Source organism: Boleophthalmus pectinirostris, unplaced genomic scaffold, assembly GCF_026225935.1.
Source record: "Boleophthalmus pectinirostris isolate CB_2022bp ecotype Guang Dong unplaced genomic scaffold, ASM2622593v1 HiC_scaffold_18, whole genome shotgun sequence".
Classification (NCBI taxonomy): domain Eukaryota; kingdom Metazoa; phylum Chordata; class Actinopteri; order Gobiiformes; family Gobiidae; genus Boleophthalmus; species Boleophthalmus pectinirostris.
Window position 1 is genome coordinate 26,885,852 of NW_026571133.1, and position 21,165 is coordinate 26,907,016.

At 40.9% G+C, this 21,165-nt stretch overlaps 1 protein-coding gene across 1 annotated transcript in view; it reads left to right on the forward strand.

Annotated features, from left to right (window-relative positions):
* LOC110160611 (probable E3 ubiquitin-protein ligase HERC1) overlaps positions 1 to 11,006 on the forward strand; it is a 33,477-nt gene extending 22,471 nt beyond the window's left edge. The window contains 29 exon segments of the mRNA XM_055153509.1: positions 14 to 233; positions 311 to 585; positions 723 to 850; positions 1,490 to 1,617; positions 1,694 to 1,918; positions 2,010 to 2,137; positions 2,224 to 2,423; positions 2,528 to 2,618; positions 4,474 to 4,602; positions 4,680 to 4,777; positions 4,868 to 5,042; positions 5,123 to 5,404; positions 5,486 to 5,551; positions 5,612 to 5,737; positions 5,807 to 5,945; positions 6,411 to 6,592; positions 6,674 to 6,829; positions 6,907 to 7,029; positions 7,122 to 7,224; positions 7,291 to 7,460; positions 7,540 to 7,678; positions 7,762 to 7,931; positions 8,013 to 8,182; positions 8,303 to 8,468; positions 8,541 to 8,617; positions 8,989 to 9,241; positions 9,326 to 9,478; positions 10,130 to 10,435; positions 10,620 to 11,006. Coding sequence (XP_055009484.1) covers positions 14 to 233; positions 311 to 585; positions 723 to 850; positions 1,490 to 1,617; positions 1,694 to 1,918; positions 2,010 to 2,137; positions 2,224 to 2,423; positions 2,528 to 2,618; positions 4,474 to 4,602; positions 4,680 to 4,777; positions 4,868 to 5,042; positions 5,123 to 5,404; positions 5,486 to 5,551; positions 5,612 to 5,737; positions 5,807 to 5,945; positions 6,411 to 6,592; positions 6,674 to 6,829; positions 6,907 to 7,029; positions 7,122 to 7,224; positions 7,291 to 7,460; positions 7,540 to 7,678; positions 7,762 to 7,931; positions 8,013 to 8,182; positions 8,303 to 8,468; positions 8,541 to 8,617; positions 8,989 to 9,241; positions 9,326 to 9,478; positions 10,130 to 10,435; positions 10,620 to 10,805 — 4,764 coding nt within the window. The 3' untranslated portion in view covers positions 10,806 to 11,006.
* Positions 11,007 to 21,165: the final 10,159 nt, after the last annotated feature.

Here is a 21,165-nt window from a genome sequence, read left to right on the forward strand (position 1 = left end):
TTTCTGTCTATAGGAATTAATGGCTGCAGCTACTGGAGTGAATATTGGAGCAATTAGTGACCCCCAACAAAGACTTTGTATAAATACAACTGCAATGGGCCAGTGTAGTCAACAGAAGGACTATAATGACCAAAGATCTTCCGCTTTCCTTGTCACACAAAGTCTGGTGTCTCTGCTCACAGAAAAGGGCATTCAGTGCTATAACCAGGAGCGACTTGAAAGTGAGGCTAATGGTAAGAGCACCTTACAAAAATATATGTAATAGCATTTTATAAATTATATATGTGTTTTGTGTATTTGTACTTTACAGCAGATGTAAGACAGGAGGGTTCTTCCTCATCCCTGCCTTCATCCCCTCTACCTCATCTGATCAGAGTAGGTCCACTGGAGTTGTCAAATGCACTGGCAGCATGTGTCTTGTCTGCTCGTCTCACCAACATAAACAGACAGTGGGCAGCTCGGCAGCTGGTACAGGCGCTGGCTGCAACTGGCAGAGAGAGCCTCCCCCGGCCCCAGACATACAGTGATCTGACTGGAGATTTGAGGAAATGCCCTCTGAGACGTCTTGAAGGGCATTACAATAAGGTTTTATATTGTCGACCTCTGTATATTATTTCTATTCCTGCTTTGCGATTTAATTATAACTTTTGCCAATCACGTTTTGCTTTAAATCCAACTTTACAATTAATTTATACTTTGTAAGCTTACACTTTCATTTTTAGGTGGTGAGTTGTTCTTGGAACAGTGACCAAAGTTTCTTGGCTACCTGCTCTCAGGACAAAGTTGTGCAATTATGGAATATCAGAGCAAACGTTGTGGAGTTACAAAACACCTTCTCCTGTGTTGCAAGGTATGTTATGACCCAGCTTTGCTAAGGATAGGGAAAGTAACAAAAGAGCCAAGATTCAAAATGGTAAAACTTAAGTTATAATTTATTTAAAAGGAATTATATTTACACAAAACAACAGAACAAGCCAGTCTCTTCAAAGTCTTAAAAGACTACTAGTGTCTCAATCACATAACTACCAAAAGCTACTCAACAGACACAACAAAAATGACGTGCAGTTCACAGACAGAACAGCAGCCAGTAGTGGCAGAAGGCGAATCCTTTTAAGGTGTGGCAGCCGCAGGTAAAGGCCCAGGATTGGCCAGGCTCTAGGCCAATGCATCAATTACCAGGAAGGGACTCAGGTGCCAGTTTGAAGGGAATGCACCAGTCGCAGGAGAGGTCTGTCAAATAGATGCTTACATTTACAAACAGGGATCAGCAGCAGAGGCTTAAATATACAGTATATGGCTACATGAGGAGCTGAAGGCTTGTGGCCGTAAAAAGGTATTTTTTGTCATCATTGTAAAATAACATCTTCATCTTTGCACATTTCAAGCTCTACGCTGTCTCATACCTTGAAAATAAGATGTTTATCATACTTGTATCTGTGTTTATTTATTTATTTTTTTGTTTTGTTTGATTTGTATTCTGTTTTTACAGCAGGACTGACTGGTCAAACACAGAAAGACCTGGCAGATGTCAGCACATGGCTCCTGTATATTGGAGCACTGGGGGAGATTTTTTGGCTACTCCAGAGAACAAACTAATAAGTATCATGTACATTAGGGGTAAGCTATCAAAAAATTGATTGATTAGCCTAATGATGATGACTTACTTAGACTTTCTTGTTGGTATCCTCTGCAGGCTCTCACTGTCATGTGGAAGCCCAGTTGTCTCGGGTCACGGCCCTTTGTTGGGCACAGTCACTCAACTTGTGGGGTCTTGACCAACCAGGCTGTGACAGCAGGCCTGCTGCTTATCTTCTGGTTGGACGGCTTGATGGTTCACTCTGTTGGATGCAGGTCACAATGCAGGAATTAGATTTGTATGTGAGAAGCACTGAACTTACATACTGCTACCGGAAGGAAGGTACGAGGACTGGTCAATATTGTAATAACACACGAAAAAAGAAAAACAATATCTGTGGAAGCTATTACATTCTTGTCCTTGCCCTTGTCAGCTCCCCAATGTCTAGCCTGGCATAGTGGGGATAAACCATTTGCAGTGGGATATGCTGATGGAAAGATCCTTTTGAGCTCCATTGAGACTGATGAAGAGGAGCAGCCTGAAGTATTGACTGTTTACTCGGTTAGTGTGGTAATTTTACTTTTATTTTTAAATAAAATGTGATATAATTCATTCTTCTCTCTAAGTGACCATCTATTATTGTTCAGGAGGGCTTAATGTCTCTTAAATGGGACCCCACTGGACAGTTGCTCCTGTGTGCCAGCCGCTCAGAGCTGGTTAGGATAGTAGGGCGGTCGGGGGGAACATGGGTCACTCTACACTCTTTGATGCACACAGGTGTTGTTAATATCACTGAGTGGTGCCCGCTCCCAGGCAGAGGATCTGATCCCAGGCTCATGATGGCAGTGTGAGTCAGCTAGTTTCATCATTCTTACTATAATCATGACTATATATTTTTTTTTAACACAAATGGCACCTTAAGAGACCTTAATGTAAATCTTTGTTTTGTAGGGGTTGCCAGAATGGCTCTGTGTTTGTCTGGACATTATCTCAGCCAAATCTATCAAACAACTTTTCCAGCAATGATAACTGTACTGTGAAGGTCAGTTATACAGACTTTTTATGTATTAATCATAGCACAATATCTACACAAAATCACAAAATAAGCAGGAAGACGTCATTAATGAATTGAGCTTTCTTTGATGAGAGTTGGGCAGGGACTAGCTTGTCATGTCATTTGTACACTTAGATTTTTCAGATGTCTTCAAATTCAGTCCTCTTCTAATAAATGATCCTTTTGTATCATTTACTCACCTACTGAAACCCATGCAAGCATTCAGAATGATCTCCTTTATTTAAGACCGAAGCCTTAACCATTGATTAGCTGTGTCTATCTAGTGCTGTCAAGCAATAAAAAAAATTGAGAGATTAATTAATTATGATCTGTATTTAATTAATCTAATTAATCCCTTTTTAATCTCACCTAAAAATTGCTGAGAAAAGCCCTCAAGTTGAGGTATTTTCATTTAAATGCATTATTACTTTATTGTGGCAGATCAAAAGACTGATATAGAACAAAAAAAGTGACTTTATAAAGTCATTTCTTGTTTAACAAACTTTAACAGATACAGTCACTTACATTCCACAGTATCATCATTATTATTACTATTACTAATCTGCAGTGTTGGGAAGGTGACTTTTAAAATGTATTCCCTTACAGATTACAGATTACATATCCCAAAATGTAGTTTGTAATGTAATCCATTAAATTACTTAAAGTGAATAACGTAATCTGAATACTTTGGATTACTTGATATCGTCATGCTTTTTAAAACTACATGAATGTAGCAACTGCATCCTGCAAATTCTTGTTTGTTCTCTTCAAATTGGCCGTTGAGCCAAAGTCTCCATGAATAAGCAACTGTTTGCTGTAGAGAAGCAAAGACTAGAATCTGTTAACATAAGATGTTTTGTCTGCTTAAAGACAATAAAAAGCCCAGTCTTTCCTTAACCGTATTAAAAATATTATTGATAGAGAAATGCTTTCTATATGAGATCACTGGTTTTAGTTCTGGCTTTAGTCCTGGTTTTAGTCCTGGTTTTAGTCCTGGTTTTAGTCCTGGTTTTGGTCATGGTTTAGTTCTGGTTTTAGTTCTGGTTTTAGTTCTGTTTTAGACCTGCTTTAGTCCTAGTTTAGTCCTGGTTTAGTCCTGGACTGGGTTAGTCCTAGTTTTACTCTGGTTTAGAGGTGCTCAAGAGGAAGCGCGGTGTCCGCGCAGTAGCTACGGAAGGAGACGTGGTCCGCGCGTTCTCAGGTTGATGATGATGATGATGATGAAGGTGTGTGTTTGTGTTTGTGTGCGTGTCCTCTCATGTGGCAAGTCACTATAGGACAGTAGTGCAGACATCATGAGCCTATGCAGTTTGTTTTCACCAGTGCCAGTAGCTCCGGTTTGACATTTAACTTGTAGGCGATTTTATATTTGTTATTTTCTTTTATATCTCACATCGGGAGAAGAATTTCCAAGACACGAATGCGTTTTTACCTGTGCGCTGCTGGCTCTGTTCTACTGGCTCTTCGACCTCGTCCGTTGTGTGACTGACGCCGCCAACGTTAACATGACGTTTACATCGCTCTTACTATGCACGTTCTGTGTGGGTTTCTGGCAATGAGTGGAATTACCGAAATAAAAAAAATAAATGAATGTGTTTTTTTGTGTGTGTGTTGTTGTCCCAACAACACATAAAAACTGATTTTTATAATAAGGCAACTCGCATACAGAAACAGTAAAGTTAGAGATTAAAAATGAGATTAATGCGATTTAAAAAACATAATGCGCTAAGTATGACTGTAATTAATTAATCACAATTAACATGATAATTTGACTCCCCTATGTCTATTTTGCTATATCTATTGTGTATATTAATTTACATTTTATCTTTTTTTTTTTCGTCAGGACCGTGCAATTTGTATGTTTGTGCTTCATGGTCATGTTACAGCTGTCAAATCGCTTTCCTTTTGTCCCAGTGGATTGGCACTGGTTTCAGGAGGAATTGGGGGCCTGCTAAACATTTGGTCTTTACAGGTTAGGAGACAAATGCAATACCAGTTCATTCATTTGTGTAAAAATTTAAAGTAATTTACATCCCTTTTTCCTGTCAGGATGGTTCAGTCTTACAGACAGTAACAGGTTTGGGATCAGTTGTCAATACTATCTGGATCCCAGATGTTGGGGTAACTGCCTGTTTTGGAAGATCAAAGGTATATGAAGTACTATAATAAACCCAAGATAAAGCAACATGTGATAATCATAAAGAACCTGTGCATTGTTTACTCTGCCATTTTTCATTAGGATGTCTACTGATATGCTGTACACCTGAGTGGATTCAACAGAACCATGTGCTGGCATCATGCCGCATGGCCCTTAGAAGCCAGAATATTTTAGGCTTAAACAGGGCACCTTGCCTGGCCGTGCTTCTGGAGAGACTCCCTTTGTTGCTCCAGGAACAATACAATTATGAGAAGGTACAGGGCACTGATAAAACTTGGACTTACCTGTTCATACCATAAACCAGGAATGCATTTTTTCTATCTTCATCATACAGATCCATGTGACATCTGGTGACCAGCTTGTCCACAGTGCCTTTCTGCAAACTTTGGCTTCAGTGGCTGTTGGTTTGTCATTAGAAAAGCACATTTGCCATTACCTTTTACCACCACACCACAGATCACCTGATTTCCACTCATGCCCATCTGAGTGGAACTGGCTCAGCATGTATGCTACCACTGTCCGCACCGCTGAATCAATTTCTAGTGGCACAGCCTTCCCAGAATCATTTCTGTTTGAGTTTGAGGACATTGTTGACAAAGAAACTGCAGTAGCTCTGGTGAGTGAGAGATTTACTAAGACCAGTCCTAACCAAAGATCTGAGATTTTTTTTTTTTAAATGATTTAATATATTTGTTAGGATAATAGCAAATGGAGCTTCAAGATGGATGAGCAATTGATGTCTTGGGCCACAACTAGACCAGAGGTATCTGAAATCATGTAGTGTAAAGAATGCAATGTGAATATAAATTCACTTCTTTATTAGGATTGGCAACATGGTGGCAAGAGTGAAGTTTACCTCTGGGGAAATGGGCGATATGGTCAACTGGCAGGAACGGGGTCAAACATGATGGTGCCTACACTGGCACACACCCTGTCTCAGACGCAGCAGGTAACCATTATATCCACATTCTGGCTTTCTCTTGGATAAAGTTTAATTTACCTCTGCTGATTTCTCTAGGTTGTATGTGGCCAGAACTGTACCTTCTTGGTACAGTCCAATGGGACTGTTCTGGCTGTGGGAGAAGGACAATACGGCCGATTGGGGCAGGGAAATTCTGATGACCTCTATGTGCCCACTATTATCTCTACATTTCAAGGTATGCATTTCACAACCTATCTTCTTTGATTGTAGAACTAATGATGTTTAAATCTATATAATATTTAACAATACATATACAGTGCATATTGTTTTAAATTCCCCAGTATAACTACTAGTTCAGTTACAGTTCATTTAGTTCAGGCATTCCTAGGCAGCTCAGGGGTTCTTGAGCGTACCATGGTAATGCTGTTGCTACTAGCCTGAGTGCTATAGCTTCAGTTCATTATCTTTAACCTATCCAAGTCTATGATAAACAAACAGATGAAAGGATGGATAACCAGACAGAATGGTGCAAGAAAGGGATTTAAAGCTCCTCAAATCCATTCCAGTGTCATCTTCACTCGCTGATCTGAGTATTGTTTGATGAACTGTCCCAGTATATTGCATACAGTCCTAAGATATCTCTGATATATATTGTAAAAACTAACACAACACAAAAATAACTGTCCCTGATATAAAACAGGTTACGTTGTGACTCAGTTGGTGACATCTTGTGGTTCTGATGGACACTCCATGGCCCTAACTGAGACTGGAGAAGTCTTTAGTTGGGGAGATGGAGATTTTGGAAAACTGGGCCATGGCAACAACGAAAGACAGAGAAGACCTAAACAAATTGAGGCTTTACAGGGGGAGGAGGTCATCCAGGTAAAGATGTGCTCCATGGTTTGTCAGAATAAGATATTTTGCACTTTTATAACAGAATGTATAATTTTCTTTTTTTTTAAGCTCTCCTGTGGCTTTAGGCATTCTGCTGTAGTAACAGCAGATGGGAAACTGTTTACCTTTGGTAGTGGTGAATCTGGCCGTCTAGGTCTCAGGTCAACATCTAATAAAATGCTTCCAGAAAGAGTAGCTGCCCTTGAAGGGTATCATGTGGGTCAGGTAGGACCAGTGGCGACCTACATCTTTAATTAAATTAAGTTAATACCTGTAATTTTAAAATTGAATCTTTTTGTCAGGTTTCTTGTGGCCTCAATCACACTTTGGTAGTTTCACTTGATGGCATGGTCGTGTGGGCATTTGGAGATGGTGATTATGGAAAACTAGGTACAGGTTCTTCTTCTGCAAAATACTACCCACAAGTAAGATGCAATTATATAAAAATGTACATTTTGAAAATCTTAACAAATAAAAATGGAGCCTGTACTAATTCACTATATTGGTTACCTTTTAGAAAGTGGAACAGCTATGCAATATTGGAATCAAGAAGGTCGGCTGTGGGACCCAGTTTTCTGTAGCTCTAGCATGTGATGGGCACGTGTACACATTTGGACAAGGTACTATGATAATACTTAAAAAATCTTGGAGTTGAGCGAATAGTTATTTTCTCTTTTTCTTCAAAGAGCGTATGATTGGTCTGCCAGACTCCATGCTTAAGAATAAGTCAAATCCTCAGGTTATTCCAACTTTTGAAGGGCTCTTCATTGAAGACATTGCCGTTGGCTGTGAGCATGCTCTTGTTCTTTCTTCCAATGGAGATGTTTATGCCTGGGGCTGCAACAGTGAGGGACAGGTAAAGTTCTCTGGTATTATTTTGTTGAAATTACATCAGCCTATATCCAGAAAAACACTTACTCAAAATAATTTTCTAGCTTGGCCTTGGTCACTGCAACTCAGTGAAAGAACCCACCCTCATAACAGTGCTCCATGACAAAAACATACGTCAGATCTCTGCTGGCCGCTGCCACAGTGCAGCATGGACAACACCAACTACCTCAGTGAAAAACTCAGGTGCACGTCACTTCTTACAAATGTAGTGTATGTTGATTTTTTACAAATGCATGAGTCACTAATTTTTGGATGGTCTTTGCAAGGTGGTTCTGGATATTTTCAACTGGGCCTTCCCCAGTCAATTCCACCTCAATACAACACCCTGAAAGACTGTGCACCAAACATACTAAGCATGCGTCTTATGGTCCTCTACCATTTCTCTGACCTCATGTATAAGTCATGGAGACTACTCAACCTGGACACTAAGAATCTGGTAACCAGACCAATCTGTATGTAAATTGTATTAATTATTTGACTACACATAGTTATTTGTTTCATGTTAAACCCTATCCAGGTGTCTGCCTCGCGATACAGTTTAGGGACGAATGCTATCATCCGAGGTGAGCTTCGAGGACTCTTGTCACCCAAGGTTAACACTTTGCCTCTGGTTCGCTCTATTGGCCGAACAATGACCCAGGGTAAAACATATGGTCCACAAATCACAGTGAAAAGGATTTCAACCAGGTAAATGAAACCAGAATATTGAAATCAGCAATTCCATATACTCTGTAGCATCTAAGTACATTTCACTAAGGTCTTTTCAAATACATGTCCTGTATTATTTTTCTATATTCTTTTCTATAGAGGAAGATCGAGCAAACCCATCTTTGTACAGATTGCCAAGCAGGTGGTGAATCTGAACCCTATGGAGCTGCGGCTGCCATCACGGGCCTGGAAGGTCAAACTGATTGGAGAAGGAGCGGATGATGCAGGAGGAGTGTTTGATGACACCATCACAGAAATGTGCCAGGTGAGTTTTAGAACGCCAGCCGATGATGCTAACTGTCACTTTTTTTTATTGCTTTCTTTTTATTTGCACTAGGAGCTGCAGTCCAATGTAGTGGATCTTCTTATTCATACTCCAAATAGCTTTGCAGATGTTGGTAGCAACACTGACAGGTACGTAGGGTGTAGCTTAACTACACTGCTCTACTAAAATACTTACATAAATAAGTCAGTATAAAATGTACATGAATCATAATTCACAAACATATTTAAAATGCTTGCACTGTAAGTTGAGTAGAGGTTGAATTAAAGACCAACATTCTTATTTTTCATGAAACAATGTATGATTAAACATGCAGTCTTGATGTGACATGATTTAAGTGTGGCATAATTTCATGGTTTACTTGAACAAATGGTAGCTGTTGGCACAATTTATTGTTCAGTTTTAATTCAAGGTTTATGAGCCTTACACAGTAGTTGTTTTCTGTCATATTACTGCTAACATTGATGTAAGATGTTATTCCTTTTTTTGTCCTGTATACAAGGTTTCTGTTGAACCCTGGAGCTCTGTCTGAGGATCACATGATACAGTTCAGATTTTTGGGCATCTTAATGGCTGTAGCTATACGTACCAAGAAGCCACTGGACCTTCATTTAGCTCCCTGGGTGTGGAAACAGCTCTGCTCAATACCTTTGACAGAAACCGATCTTGAGGAGGTGGATGTGCTGACCTTTCGCAGTCTGCAGGGCATTCTTCATCTTGAGAACAGTGGGATCACAGAGGAAAACTTCCATGTGGTAAGCTGCTATAAACCAATGTAAGTAGGAAATTTCACAATCTTCCCTTATTTTATTTCAAAATGCATCTGTTTCTCATTTAAGATGATTCCACTGGACTCATTTATGGCTCATAGTGCAGATGGAAGACTTGTGCCTATAGTTCCTGGTGGCCAGAACATTTCATTGAGCTTTGCCAACAGGACTGAGTATGTGGAGCAGGCCTTGCACTACAGACTGCATGAAATGGATTCTCAGGTAAGGGCTTATTTACGCCTACATATTTTGAGCAGGTTACTTGGGGAGTAATTGATCTAATTACTGTATTTTTCGGGCTATTAGACACACTCTTAAGCCTCTTACCCCATCAAAAAACGACCGCGCGCCCCACAATCCAGAGCGCCCCATACACGAATCCACTCGGGTGTCCCAGCACGACTTCAGTAAACTACAAAGCCGCACCACGAAGGAGCGAACTGACAAAGCGAGTCCGATGTGCCACTCTGAGCCACAACTGAACAACTGAGTCACTGTGAACACACCAACAATCCAGCGGTCCCACACAGCACCCTTCCTATGCGCCACAACTGAACAAAGCCTAGAGTCACCGTGAACGCAGCGAACAAAGACCGACTGACCCATCGAACTGTTGTGTTTCGTTTAAAATCCTGTGCGGTTTATTTGTGAAAAAAGTTCGAAAATAGACCATTTAATTAGTGCATTTTATAATCCAGAGCGCCTAATAGCCCTTAAATACAGTACTTGAAAACCACTCCAGACTACTGACAGTGGTATAAATCTGGCGTAAGAGAAAGAACAACTGGCCAAATACTAGAATGCCTCCTTGAAAACAACCCTTTGTGGCTGTTTTGTTATTATATAAAGCTGACATGACTTTCCTGTTTCCAGGTGTCTGCGGTCAGAGAGGGCATGTCTACCATCATCCCTGTGCCCCTCCTCTCTCTGCTGACAGCTCAGCAGCTGGAGCAGCTGGTATGTGGCCTTCCAGAGGTCTCTGTTGAGATGCTGAAGAAGTTGGTGCGTTACCGTGACATCACTGAGAGCCAGCAGTTGATTGGCTGGTTTTGGCAGAGCTTGGAGGAGTTTACCAATGAAGAGCGGGTTCTTTTTCTGCGATTTGTGTCTGGAAGGTCCAGGCTACCATCCAATCCAGCAGATATAAGCCAGAAATTTCAAATCATCAAGGTTGACAGGGTAAGGATTTAAAACATTTGTGTTGCAATGCTATTAGTGATATGTATACAACAACACAAAACTTTTGGTCTTAACTATAAAGATTTTTGTCATATTTTGTTTCTATGCTATGGCAAAAGTGAAGGAAGGCAAAAAGTACATTACAAACCATACTCATCTGGGGTTTTTCTTGTTTCTTTTTCAGCCTGTTAATGGCCTCCCCACAGCTCAGACGTGCTTCTTCCTGCTACGCCTGCCCCCATATACAAGCCAAGCCGTCCTGGCAGAACGGTTACGTTACTCTATTCATAACTGTCCTTCCATTGACATGGATAACTACATGTTGACTCACAACACAGACCCAGCGGACAGCTCTGACAATGAGGACTGATGCAGTTCACCAACACAATGGAGAAATGAATGTATTTTCTCTGATGCCATGCATTAGATGACTTGACAATATTATAGCAATGGTGCAGTTGTAAACTGTTAATATGTTTGAATCCATGTGCTGCTGTTTTGACTTTTGTTTTAATACAGTTGAATTATTGCCATCCATGTCTTTAATTAAAACTACATGGAAACTGAATAATGTTTTATTTAGTTAAGCTAAAGAAAGCTCTAAATGTGCCTATTAGTTTAAATTAAATTAATTACATACTAACTGTAACTACTTGTGGGAGTATTTCTCACAAATCTGTGAAGATTTATATAAAATCCTCACTGTGTAAAACTTGTGCACCTTATTGTTGTAATAAATATTTGGTGAGGTTGTTTCTACAATGTTTTTCATAGTGAATGCAGTTTAGCGTTTTATGTGCCCCCTAGTTACCCAAATTAATTTCAGCAGGCCTGAATTTTGTAATGATTTTAGAGGCATACAGGTAGTAGACATATGCATGCCTAAAGACATTTATGATTGACTCTACTGAAGATGTAGTTAAGCCCATATAGTTTGTTGTTTCTGCTATGCTGAACAAACAGACCATGGTCCCCGTCTCTCTTGTATGACTCTCTGATACCTATAATGAACACTGGAGGGCAGTGCAGTCGTTTGGCTGTCATGGAGACGAAACTAAAGACCTGACTAAGCAGAGACCGCATGCCTACAAAGCTGATGATGCATGTAGTCGCCTCAATTTTCCAGTCATCTCCGCCACTGCGCTCTCCCTCAATTCAGTGCGCATTTCAGAAGTCGGTATGTGGTTCAATTCCATTGTGGTTCCATTCAGTATTGCATTTAGGTTTGTAGAATAACTCGAACAAGTGCACATGGTCCTTGGGTTAAATTTGACCAACACAGGTAACCCCTTTGAAGTTGAATTTATCTGATAGGTGGTCGTAATTTCAAAACACCATTCCTTGTTCTACTACAGCAACAGACATTAACACAAAAACTTTAACATTTTTGTTTCATTTTAGATTAATTTCAACATATATATATATATATATATATATATATATATATATATATATATATATATATATATATATATATATATATATATATATAATATATATAATATTATATATATATATATATATATATATATATATATATATATATATATATATATATATATATATATATATATATATATATATATATATATATGAGAGAGTTGAAATTAATCTAAAATGAAACAAAAATGTTAAAGTTTTTGTGTTAATGTCTGTTGCTGTAGTAGAACAAGGGCAGAGGTCAATGGGGAGCACTCATTATTTGTGTGCAAGTGTCCCAGCTGGCACCCTGTCTTCTCCAGTTACGCCACAGAACAGGAGGCTCTCAGACACCCAAGAAGATACTGGTATAGTTTCAGTTAGTCAGATGATGGTGGCTTGCCAGCTCACATCTAATGCCAGAGGGAGCACAGGAAAGAGGATGGGGAACCACTGTGTTTGGTTTATTAGTTAGGCTAATTATGACATCTGTGTTTATTACAAAGATAAGTGTGATTCACAAAGAATTGTTGTGTTTTCTTCATTTCTATTTTATTGCTACATGCTCCCATGGTCCCTGGTCTGTTAGGTGTGAAGTGAAAAGACTAGGTGCCATGGCACAACTTTAAGTGGCACTTTGTGGGACCCATGAGACTGATTAATAATGCATAATCCCCGAAGGACCAACATGATCTATCCATCTTATGAGATCATGATTTGTCTTGCCTCCTCCTTGTGGCATTTTTCAATAGCATTTCTTATGCCAGCCAGGACAAATTCCATTGGACTTCCATTGGATTGTTTAACTGCAGGGCCTCCATCATTGTCTTCTTTAAGTTTGCATGAAATGGGTGGATGGGTGTGGTATGAGCCTCATTTAGTATTTATGTGTTTATGCTGTAATATTTTGTATGATCAAGGATTGGGTTCTTGACATTTAGTGTCTGTAATAAGGGGAACCAGTTTCGTCTTTGAGTAAATTGTTCTTGTGTGTGGTCAGAGAGCCAGTTACAGAAAATCTACATAAAATTATATATATCTTTACTACTTAAAAAAAAAAAAAAAAAAAAATAATTATATATATATATATATATATATATATATATATATATATATACATATATATATACACACACACACACACATATATAGATATATACACATATATATACATTAGAGCCCGACCGATATATCGGCCGATATGGACACATATTGGTTTGCTGATAGGGGGCAGATATTTCATGTGGGCAAAGCTTAGACTCTCTACGTTATGTGCATTTAATCCAATTTACAGACAGCTAAATGTCCTAATATGTAGCTCCGCATCAGTATTTATCTGCGGAGTCATTTGTCTGTGAGTGTGTCCGTACTGTCGCTGAACACACGTCACTCACGTCAGGTCACTCATGTACTTTTGTTTACACCCGCAGACATAGATCCACGTGCAACACTTAGATTATATTCTTTTTACGGACAATGAGTTTGAGTCTGGATTAAAAGGACATTTATTAGTGCAGACTTGTGATGTGAGGAGGAGCCTGTGTGAGCGGTGAGTGTTGGAAATATGTCGACTTTGAAGCTAGTTTTGGTTATTTGTTATTGGTTAGCGATTAGCTGCTGTAGCTGTACATATATATATATATATATATATGTATATATATATATATATATATATATATATATATATATATATATATATATATATATATATATATATATATATATATATATATATATATATATATATATATATATCGGCCACAACAAAATCCATATCGGTGGGGCCCTAATACACACACACACACACACACACACACACACACACACACACACACACATATATATATATATATATATATATATATATATATATATACACCATAAAATGAACCACAAAATGGCATTAATATCCATTTATTCTCTGTTTTAGAGAGTACACTGGACATTTCTGTCTCTTCTGAGGTAATTAGTGATTGTTTTAATTATCGACAATATACTTGATATTCAAATTCTGCTTATCCCCAAAGCAAGCATTTTTTATATTTGTCTTTCACCCTTTCTCCTGAATGAATGCAGTTTCTGTGACTAGGCAGATACATAAAAGCTTCTGATCGCATCGTCTTTACCTTAATTAATGTGATAATATAACATCTCTGCTGAGAGTATCATTGGCTTCCTGTCCCTCACTGTCGGTGGGAATTGCAATAGATCTAAATGACAAGCTGCTCTCTGAGGTTACAAGCTAATATAATACTACAGACTGTCCTATTCCAATGACCCATTACACAACAACATCTGGACAAGAGTACCAGCCACACCAGTTTTTTGTTAAGCAGCAGTGGTTGCTTCAAAATCAGGGTCACATTTGTGTTTACTGGATTACTGAGAAAAACTGTAGTCAATCCTGTTTATCTGTTATTTTATTTGCTAATGGTGATGGAATTGGGAATATATTTTTTTTATTCTCAGTAGCATTGAACATCTGGTACGTGCCATCTGCCCATGTTATTCTCACAGGGTACTGATCAAGATTATTAGTCCTAAATGGATATGCTCTGTTATACTGTATGAACTGGAAAGTGATCACAGATGTTCAGACCTGCATACCCAGGTTCGAATGCAGTAGTCAATAACAAAGGTCATTATTGCTGTAACCATAAGTGAATAAAGATTAAATGGATTAACAGTTAGTGCAGCACTTATGGTCTCAGAAGTACATTTTTCATTCATTTCCCCCCCTCAAAAATAAATAATAATAAAAGTTTTGCAAGCATGCTCAGGGGTAATCTGTTGCCAATAAGACCAGTAATTTTATTTAAAATCTGTTTGTGATATCAGAATCTTGCACTTTAAATGTGCTTTTAGGATTTAAAACAACTACTTTATTGATATAAGTTTCCGTATAGCTGATTAGCCTCCACGTTTTCTTTAACACTTAATATTTTAATTTCTCTAAGAGTCTACGGGAAAAAATTAATGGAAAATTCTCTTCCGGAACTGCAGTGGGTTTTCACTGTTGAGCTCCACTGATGTGGCTTGTGGACATACAATGTTCCCCAAAGCAAAGCAGAATCTATGAGGGCTCGGAACAGCAGTGTGTGTCATTAATATTCTACACACTATAAGCCACTACAGAGTCACACTCATACTGTATATCTGAGGGCATGCAACTGTGGTTAAAGGAAAGAAACAAGAAATTAGAATGGTGTACCTCGTGTTCAGTATTGTTATTGTAGTGTTATTGTACTGTATGCTAAAGCCCCACATTTTACCCCCATATTGATGTAATAAGGTTTCGTCCCATTTCAAGCTGTTCAGCTATGTGAATAAATGTCGCAGGTGGAAAAGAGTACCCCTCTCCGGAAGTTGTTAGTCAGCCTATCCCACGTTCTGAGGAGGATGAGTTAGCTAAACAACATCCTGAAGTATTCTCCGTGAGTGTTTTGACCCAAGCTCAGGCTAAAAAGTTGTCTCAGGAGAATGTTGATTTGTGTGACTCAATACTTACTCCTATTTTCAAAGAGGACAGTGTGCCCTCTTTTGGCCAAATTGAGAGTGACGTTAAGTTCAAGGCTAAAAGTGAGGTGTTAGAACCAGTTTCTCCTGTGTCCCCACCATTAACCTGTGAAGCTCTCATTAAAGCCCAAATCTCTGACACTACTTTAACAAAATGTTTTTTTGCTTTAGAAAATCCAGATGACCACAGTCACTTCTTCATTGACAGGGGAGTGTTGATGCGCAAGTGGGTTCCAAGGGCAGGTCACAACCCTGACTCTAGTGACTGGTGCTCAGTTTTCCAGATAGTGGTTCCGAAAACTTACAGACACCATGTGTTATCTCTGGCACATGAACATTTGTGGTCCGGCCATCTTGGCATTACTAAAACCTATAATCGCGTCCTGCAGCACTTCTTTTGGCCAGGTCTAAAAGCTGATGTGGTTAGCTTCTGCAAGACCTGTCAGTCTGTAGGTAAGCCAAATGAAATGGTACCGCCGGCCCCATTACGTCCTGTGCCAGCTATCAGTGAACCATTTGAGCATGTTATTGTAGACTGTGTTGGCATACTGCCAAAAACGAAGTCAGGTAACCAGTTTCTGTTAACTATCATGTGCGTTACCACTCGTTTTCCAGAGGCCATCCCCCTGCGCAAAATAATGGCACCTTCAGTTACCAAAGTTCTTACAAAGTTTTTCACTACATTCGGTCTTCCTAGGGTTGTGCAGACAGACCATGGCACCAATTTCCTGTCTAAGACCTTTAAGGAAACCTTGCAGTCATTTGGTGTAATTACCTCCGCCAAGGAGGTTATGTTTTTGCCGGCATTTGTCTGTTTGTTTGTTTGTTTGTTTGTTTGTCCGTTAGCAACATAACTCAAAAAGTTATGGACGGATTTTGATGAAATTTTCAGGATTTGTTGGAAATGTGAAAAGGAAGAACTGATTTCATTTTGGGGGTGATCCGGAAGAAATCCTGGATTCTGGATCACTTTGAAATTTTAGTTTACATTGTGGTAAATGGGGCCAAAAATTTAGTTTCTCAATATCTCAGTTAATTATTGACCAAGCCCCATGAAATTTGACTCAGGGATGGACAATGGGATCCTCTTTCATATTCCAAAGGCTGATCCGGATCTGATCCAGAAGACTGATTTTATCGCAATTTATATAAAAAATGGGGGTAGTCCTTGGCGGAGGTCTGCGCTCTCTGAGTGCTTTTCTAGTTCACTCTGTGTCCAATGCTTACCATCCCGAGTCCCAGGGTGCATTAGAAAGATGGCACCAGACTCTTAAGTCAATGCTGAGCAAATTTTTTTTTTAAACTGGAAAGGATTGGGATGAAGGTGTGCCATTTATGCTATTTGCTATTAGAGATGCAACACAGGAGTCCCTCGGATTCAGTTCAGCTGAGTTATTGTTTGGTCATGGTATTCGTGGCCCACTGAAAGTACTTAAGGAGAAGTTTTTGTCAGCGTCCACAGGTACTGTGTCAGATTTTGTTGGTAAATGCAGAGAAAGGTTGCAGCAAGCCACCAAGTTAGCCAAGGAAGCTCTCTCATCTTCACAAGCCAGCATGAAGAAACGTTTTGACAAAAAGTCACTTCAAGCCTGGTGATAAAGTATTAGTGTTGCTACCTACTCTTGGCTCTGCTCTTTCAGCCAGTTTTTCTGGTCTGTATGTTGTTGAGAAACAAGTGTCCGACACAATCTACATTGTACTTACACCTGAGAGGAGGAGGAAAACTTGACTTTGCCATGTCAATATGCTCAAGCCTTTTTATGTGAGGGAGGAGGAGAAGCCAACTCAGTCTTTGTTAGCTGTGCCTTGTGTGTCACCTGTGTTTGAAATGTCAACTGAGGAGGATTTTGAAGAGCCTAGTGTTGCCCAACAGTGTGGCCGGTTGTCAAACTCTGAGTTTATGTCCAGTTTAGGTGCCAAACTGTCATATCTCAGTGAAGACCAACTTAATGACATCCTGGATTTATTGCAATCCTACCCCTCCTTGTTTGGTGACACTCCATCTCGTACTAACGTACTTGAGCATGATATTGATGTAGGTTCCGCTGCTCCTATTAAACAGTATGCATATCGTTGTCCTCTGACCAAGCGTGAGGCTATGAAAAAGGAGGTTAAGTATTTGTTAGATAATGGCTTGGCCAAACCCAGCCATAGTCCTTGGAGTTCTCCTTGCCTCCTTGCTCCAAAGTCAGATGGTACTCCTCGTTTTTGCACCGATTTCAGAAAAGTTAATGCAGTTACTGTACCAGATTCATTTCCTCTGCCACGTATGGAGGACTGTATAGACAACATTGGTCCTGCCGTGCACATTACCAAGTTAGACCTGTTAAAAGGCTACTGGCAGGTTCCTTTAACATCTAGAGCTTCTGATATATCTGCCTTTGTAACACATGATCTTTTTATGCAGTATACAGTAATGGCCTTCGGCATGAGAAATGCCCCTGACACATTCCAACGCCTTATGTACCTAGTGCTCAGTGATATCTCTAACTGTAATGTGTACTTAGATGATATAGTTGTCTACTTGGATACCTGGTCTGAACACATTTGCACCTTACACGAAGTTTTTAAGAGATTGTCCCAAGCCAACTTGACTCTCAATCTAGCCAAATGTGACTTTGGTAAGGCCACCGTAACTTACCTTGGCAAGGTGGTTGGTCACGGACAGGTACGGCCAGTTAATGCAAAGGTTGAGGCTGTACTTACCTACCCTACACCTACCACCCGTAGAGAGTTGCGCCGATTTTTAGGCCTGGCTGGCTATTATTGGTGTTTTTGTAAAAACTTCTCAGTGCTAGTTGCTCCACTCACTGCTCTATGTAGTCCTTCTGTCCCTTTCATTTAGACGAAGGAGTGTGAATTTGCTTTCCAAGCAGCCAAATCACTTCTGTGTAGTGCCCCAGTACTCTTGGCCCCTGACTATTCTAAACCTTTTAGTCTGGAGGTGGATGCTAGTGCCACCGGTGCTGGTGCTGTGCTTCTCCAAGGTGATGAGGCTGGTGTCCCCCATCCAGTCTCATATTTCTCAGCTAAATTCAAAAAGCACCAGCTCAACTACCCCACCACTGAGGAGACATTGGCCATGCTCCTTGCTCTCCAACACTTCAATGTATACCTTGGATGCACCAGGATCCCAGTCTCCGTCTTCACCGACCACAACCCTCTTGTCTTCCTGGCGCAGATGTATAACCACAACCAGCGGTTGATGCGGTGGGCACTGCTGGTCCAGGGCTACAACATCAGCATCCATCATAAGACAGGGAGAAACAACATTGTGGCTGATGCCCTATCGCGAGACTGAGGACCACTATCACCGCTTGAACAAGTGGTGATGGTCTTCTATATCCTTTTTACGGGAAAGTGTTTGAATTTTATGGGGGGAGGTGTGACGGATGCCATCCTCATTTTATTTGACCTTGCCTCACCCCACCTCAGATCCACCCACCCCAGATCCGCCCCTCTGATCAGCCTCACCTGATCCGACTGATCAGCGGGGGTATAAAAGCCGGAGCCAACCCAAGAAGAGTGACCAGTGAGTCCTCCGCTGCAGCGTTCCTTAGTTGTTTATTTTTGTGTTTTGTACACCTTTTTGGCACTTTCGTTTTTGTAATAAATATCCTTCTTTTTTCACCTCGCCACACTTCCCGTTTTGTTCCACTCCCGGTTCATTTTTAACATCTTTTTCAGTTACCGTGCCACCCCCTAGGCTCCCGTGGCATGTAACAATTGTGTATTAGACATTTTTGTTAGAAAGGCTGTTACGCTGTTTATGTTGTATGTGTTGGGTGTAGAAACGGCTTTATAATTCAGGACAATAATTATCAATGTTTTACTACACTGCTGCTCATTTTGAACAGTATTTACAGATGTGGACAAAACTGTTGGTACCCCTCTGGCAATGAAAGAAAAATCAAATATCATCCACCCATCCATCCATTTTCTTCCGCTTATCCAGGGCCGGGTCGTGAGGGCAGCAGTCTAAGCAGGGACTCCCAGACTTCCTTCACCCCAGACATGTCCTCCAGCTACTCCGGGGGGACCCTGAGGTGTTCCCAGGTCAGCCGAGAGACATAGTCCCTCCAGTGTGTCCTGGGTCTTCCCCGGGGCTTCCTCCTGGTGGGACATGCCCGGAACACCTCCAGAGGGAGGCGCCCAGGAGGCGTCCGGAACAGATGCCCGAGCCACCTAAACTGGCTCCTCTCGACGTGGAGGAGCAGCAGCTCCTCCCGTGTGACTGAGCTCCTCACCATATCTCTAAGGGAGCGTACAGCCACTCTGTGAAGGAAACTCATTTCAAGTGCTTGTATCCGCCATCTCGTCCTTTCGGTCACTACCCAGAGCTCATGACCATAGGTGAGAGTGGGAACGAAGATTGACCAGTAAATCGAGAGCTTCGCCTATTGACTCAGCTCCCTCTTCACCACAACGGTCCGATACAGCGACCGCATCACTTTAGACACTGCACTGATCCGCTTGTCAATCTCACGCTTCATCCTCCCCTCACTCGTGAACAAGACCCCGAAATACTTGAACTCCTCCACTTGAGGCAGGGACTCTCCACCCACCCGGAGAGGGCAAGCCACCTTTTTCCGGTCGAGAACCATGGCCTCGGACTTGAAAGAGCTGATCTTCATCCTAGTCGCTTCACACTCAAACCGGCCCAGTGCACATTGCAGGTCCTGGCCTGATGAAGCCAACAGGACAACATCATCTGCGAACAGCAGAGATGAGATCCTGTGGTCCCTAAACCGGACCCCCTCTGGCCCCTGACTGCACCTAAAAATTCTGTCCATAAATACAATGAACAGAACCGGTGACAAAGGGCAGCCCTGGTGGAGTCCAACATGCACCGGGAACAGGTCTGACTTACTGCCGGCAATGCAAACACAGCTCTTGCACTTAGCAAAGGGCCCCGAACCCCATACTCCCAGAACACCCCCCACAGGACACCACGAGGGACAAGGTTGAACGCCTCCTTCTCCAGATCCACAAAGTACATGTGGACTGGTTGGACAAACTCCCATGAACCCTCGAGCATCCGATGGAGAGTGTAGAGCTGGTCCAGTGTTCCATGGCCAGGATGAAAACCACACTGCTCTTCCTGGATCCGAGGTTCGACTATCGGCCGGATTCGCCTCTCCAGTACCCTGGCATAGACCTTACCGGGAAGGCTGAGGTGTGTGAACACACCCTCCGGTCCCCCTTCTTATACAGAGGGACCCCCGACCGCCACGCAAAGAGGCGTGTCAGCCAAGACAGCCCCACAACATCAAATCAAAATCATCACTGAAATAACTTGAAACTTTGAATTGTTGATCAACATAAAAATAAATACATTATTAATAATAATAATAATAATAATAATAATAATAATAATAATAATAATAATAATAATAATGAAACTGGCCTGGACAAAAATTATTGTACCCCTAGAAAAGATTGTAAGTAACTGGACAATAGGAACATAGGTGTGTCCTCTAATGTGCATCACAGGTGTGTTCAAACTTGTCCTCAGTCCCTCCCCACGCCAGGCTCAGTATAGTGCTGTGAAGAAGCAGACTCGAAGAACCCACCATAGCATCTCTCTATTAACCTGACCTACATATATTCCTTGTGTACACTGTATTGTGCTGACATCAAAGCAATGGGATTATTTTTAAGCTTGGTTTGTGATTTATCTTTGGCTTCTTCCTTAAGAGACAAATTAATCATGTGGCCAACTGCACCATTCCCACTTTGCACTGGAATGCTCTTGTTTGTGCAGCCCTGAGTTTGTTACTTTAAATGTAAAGATT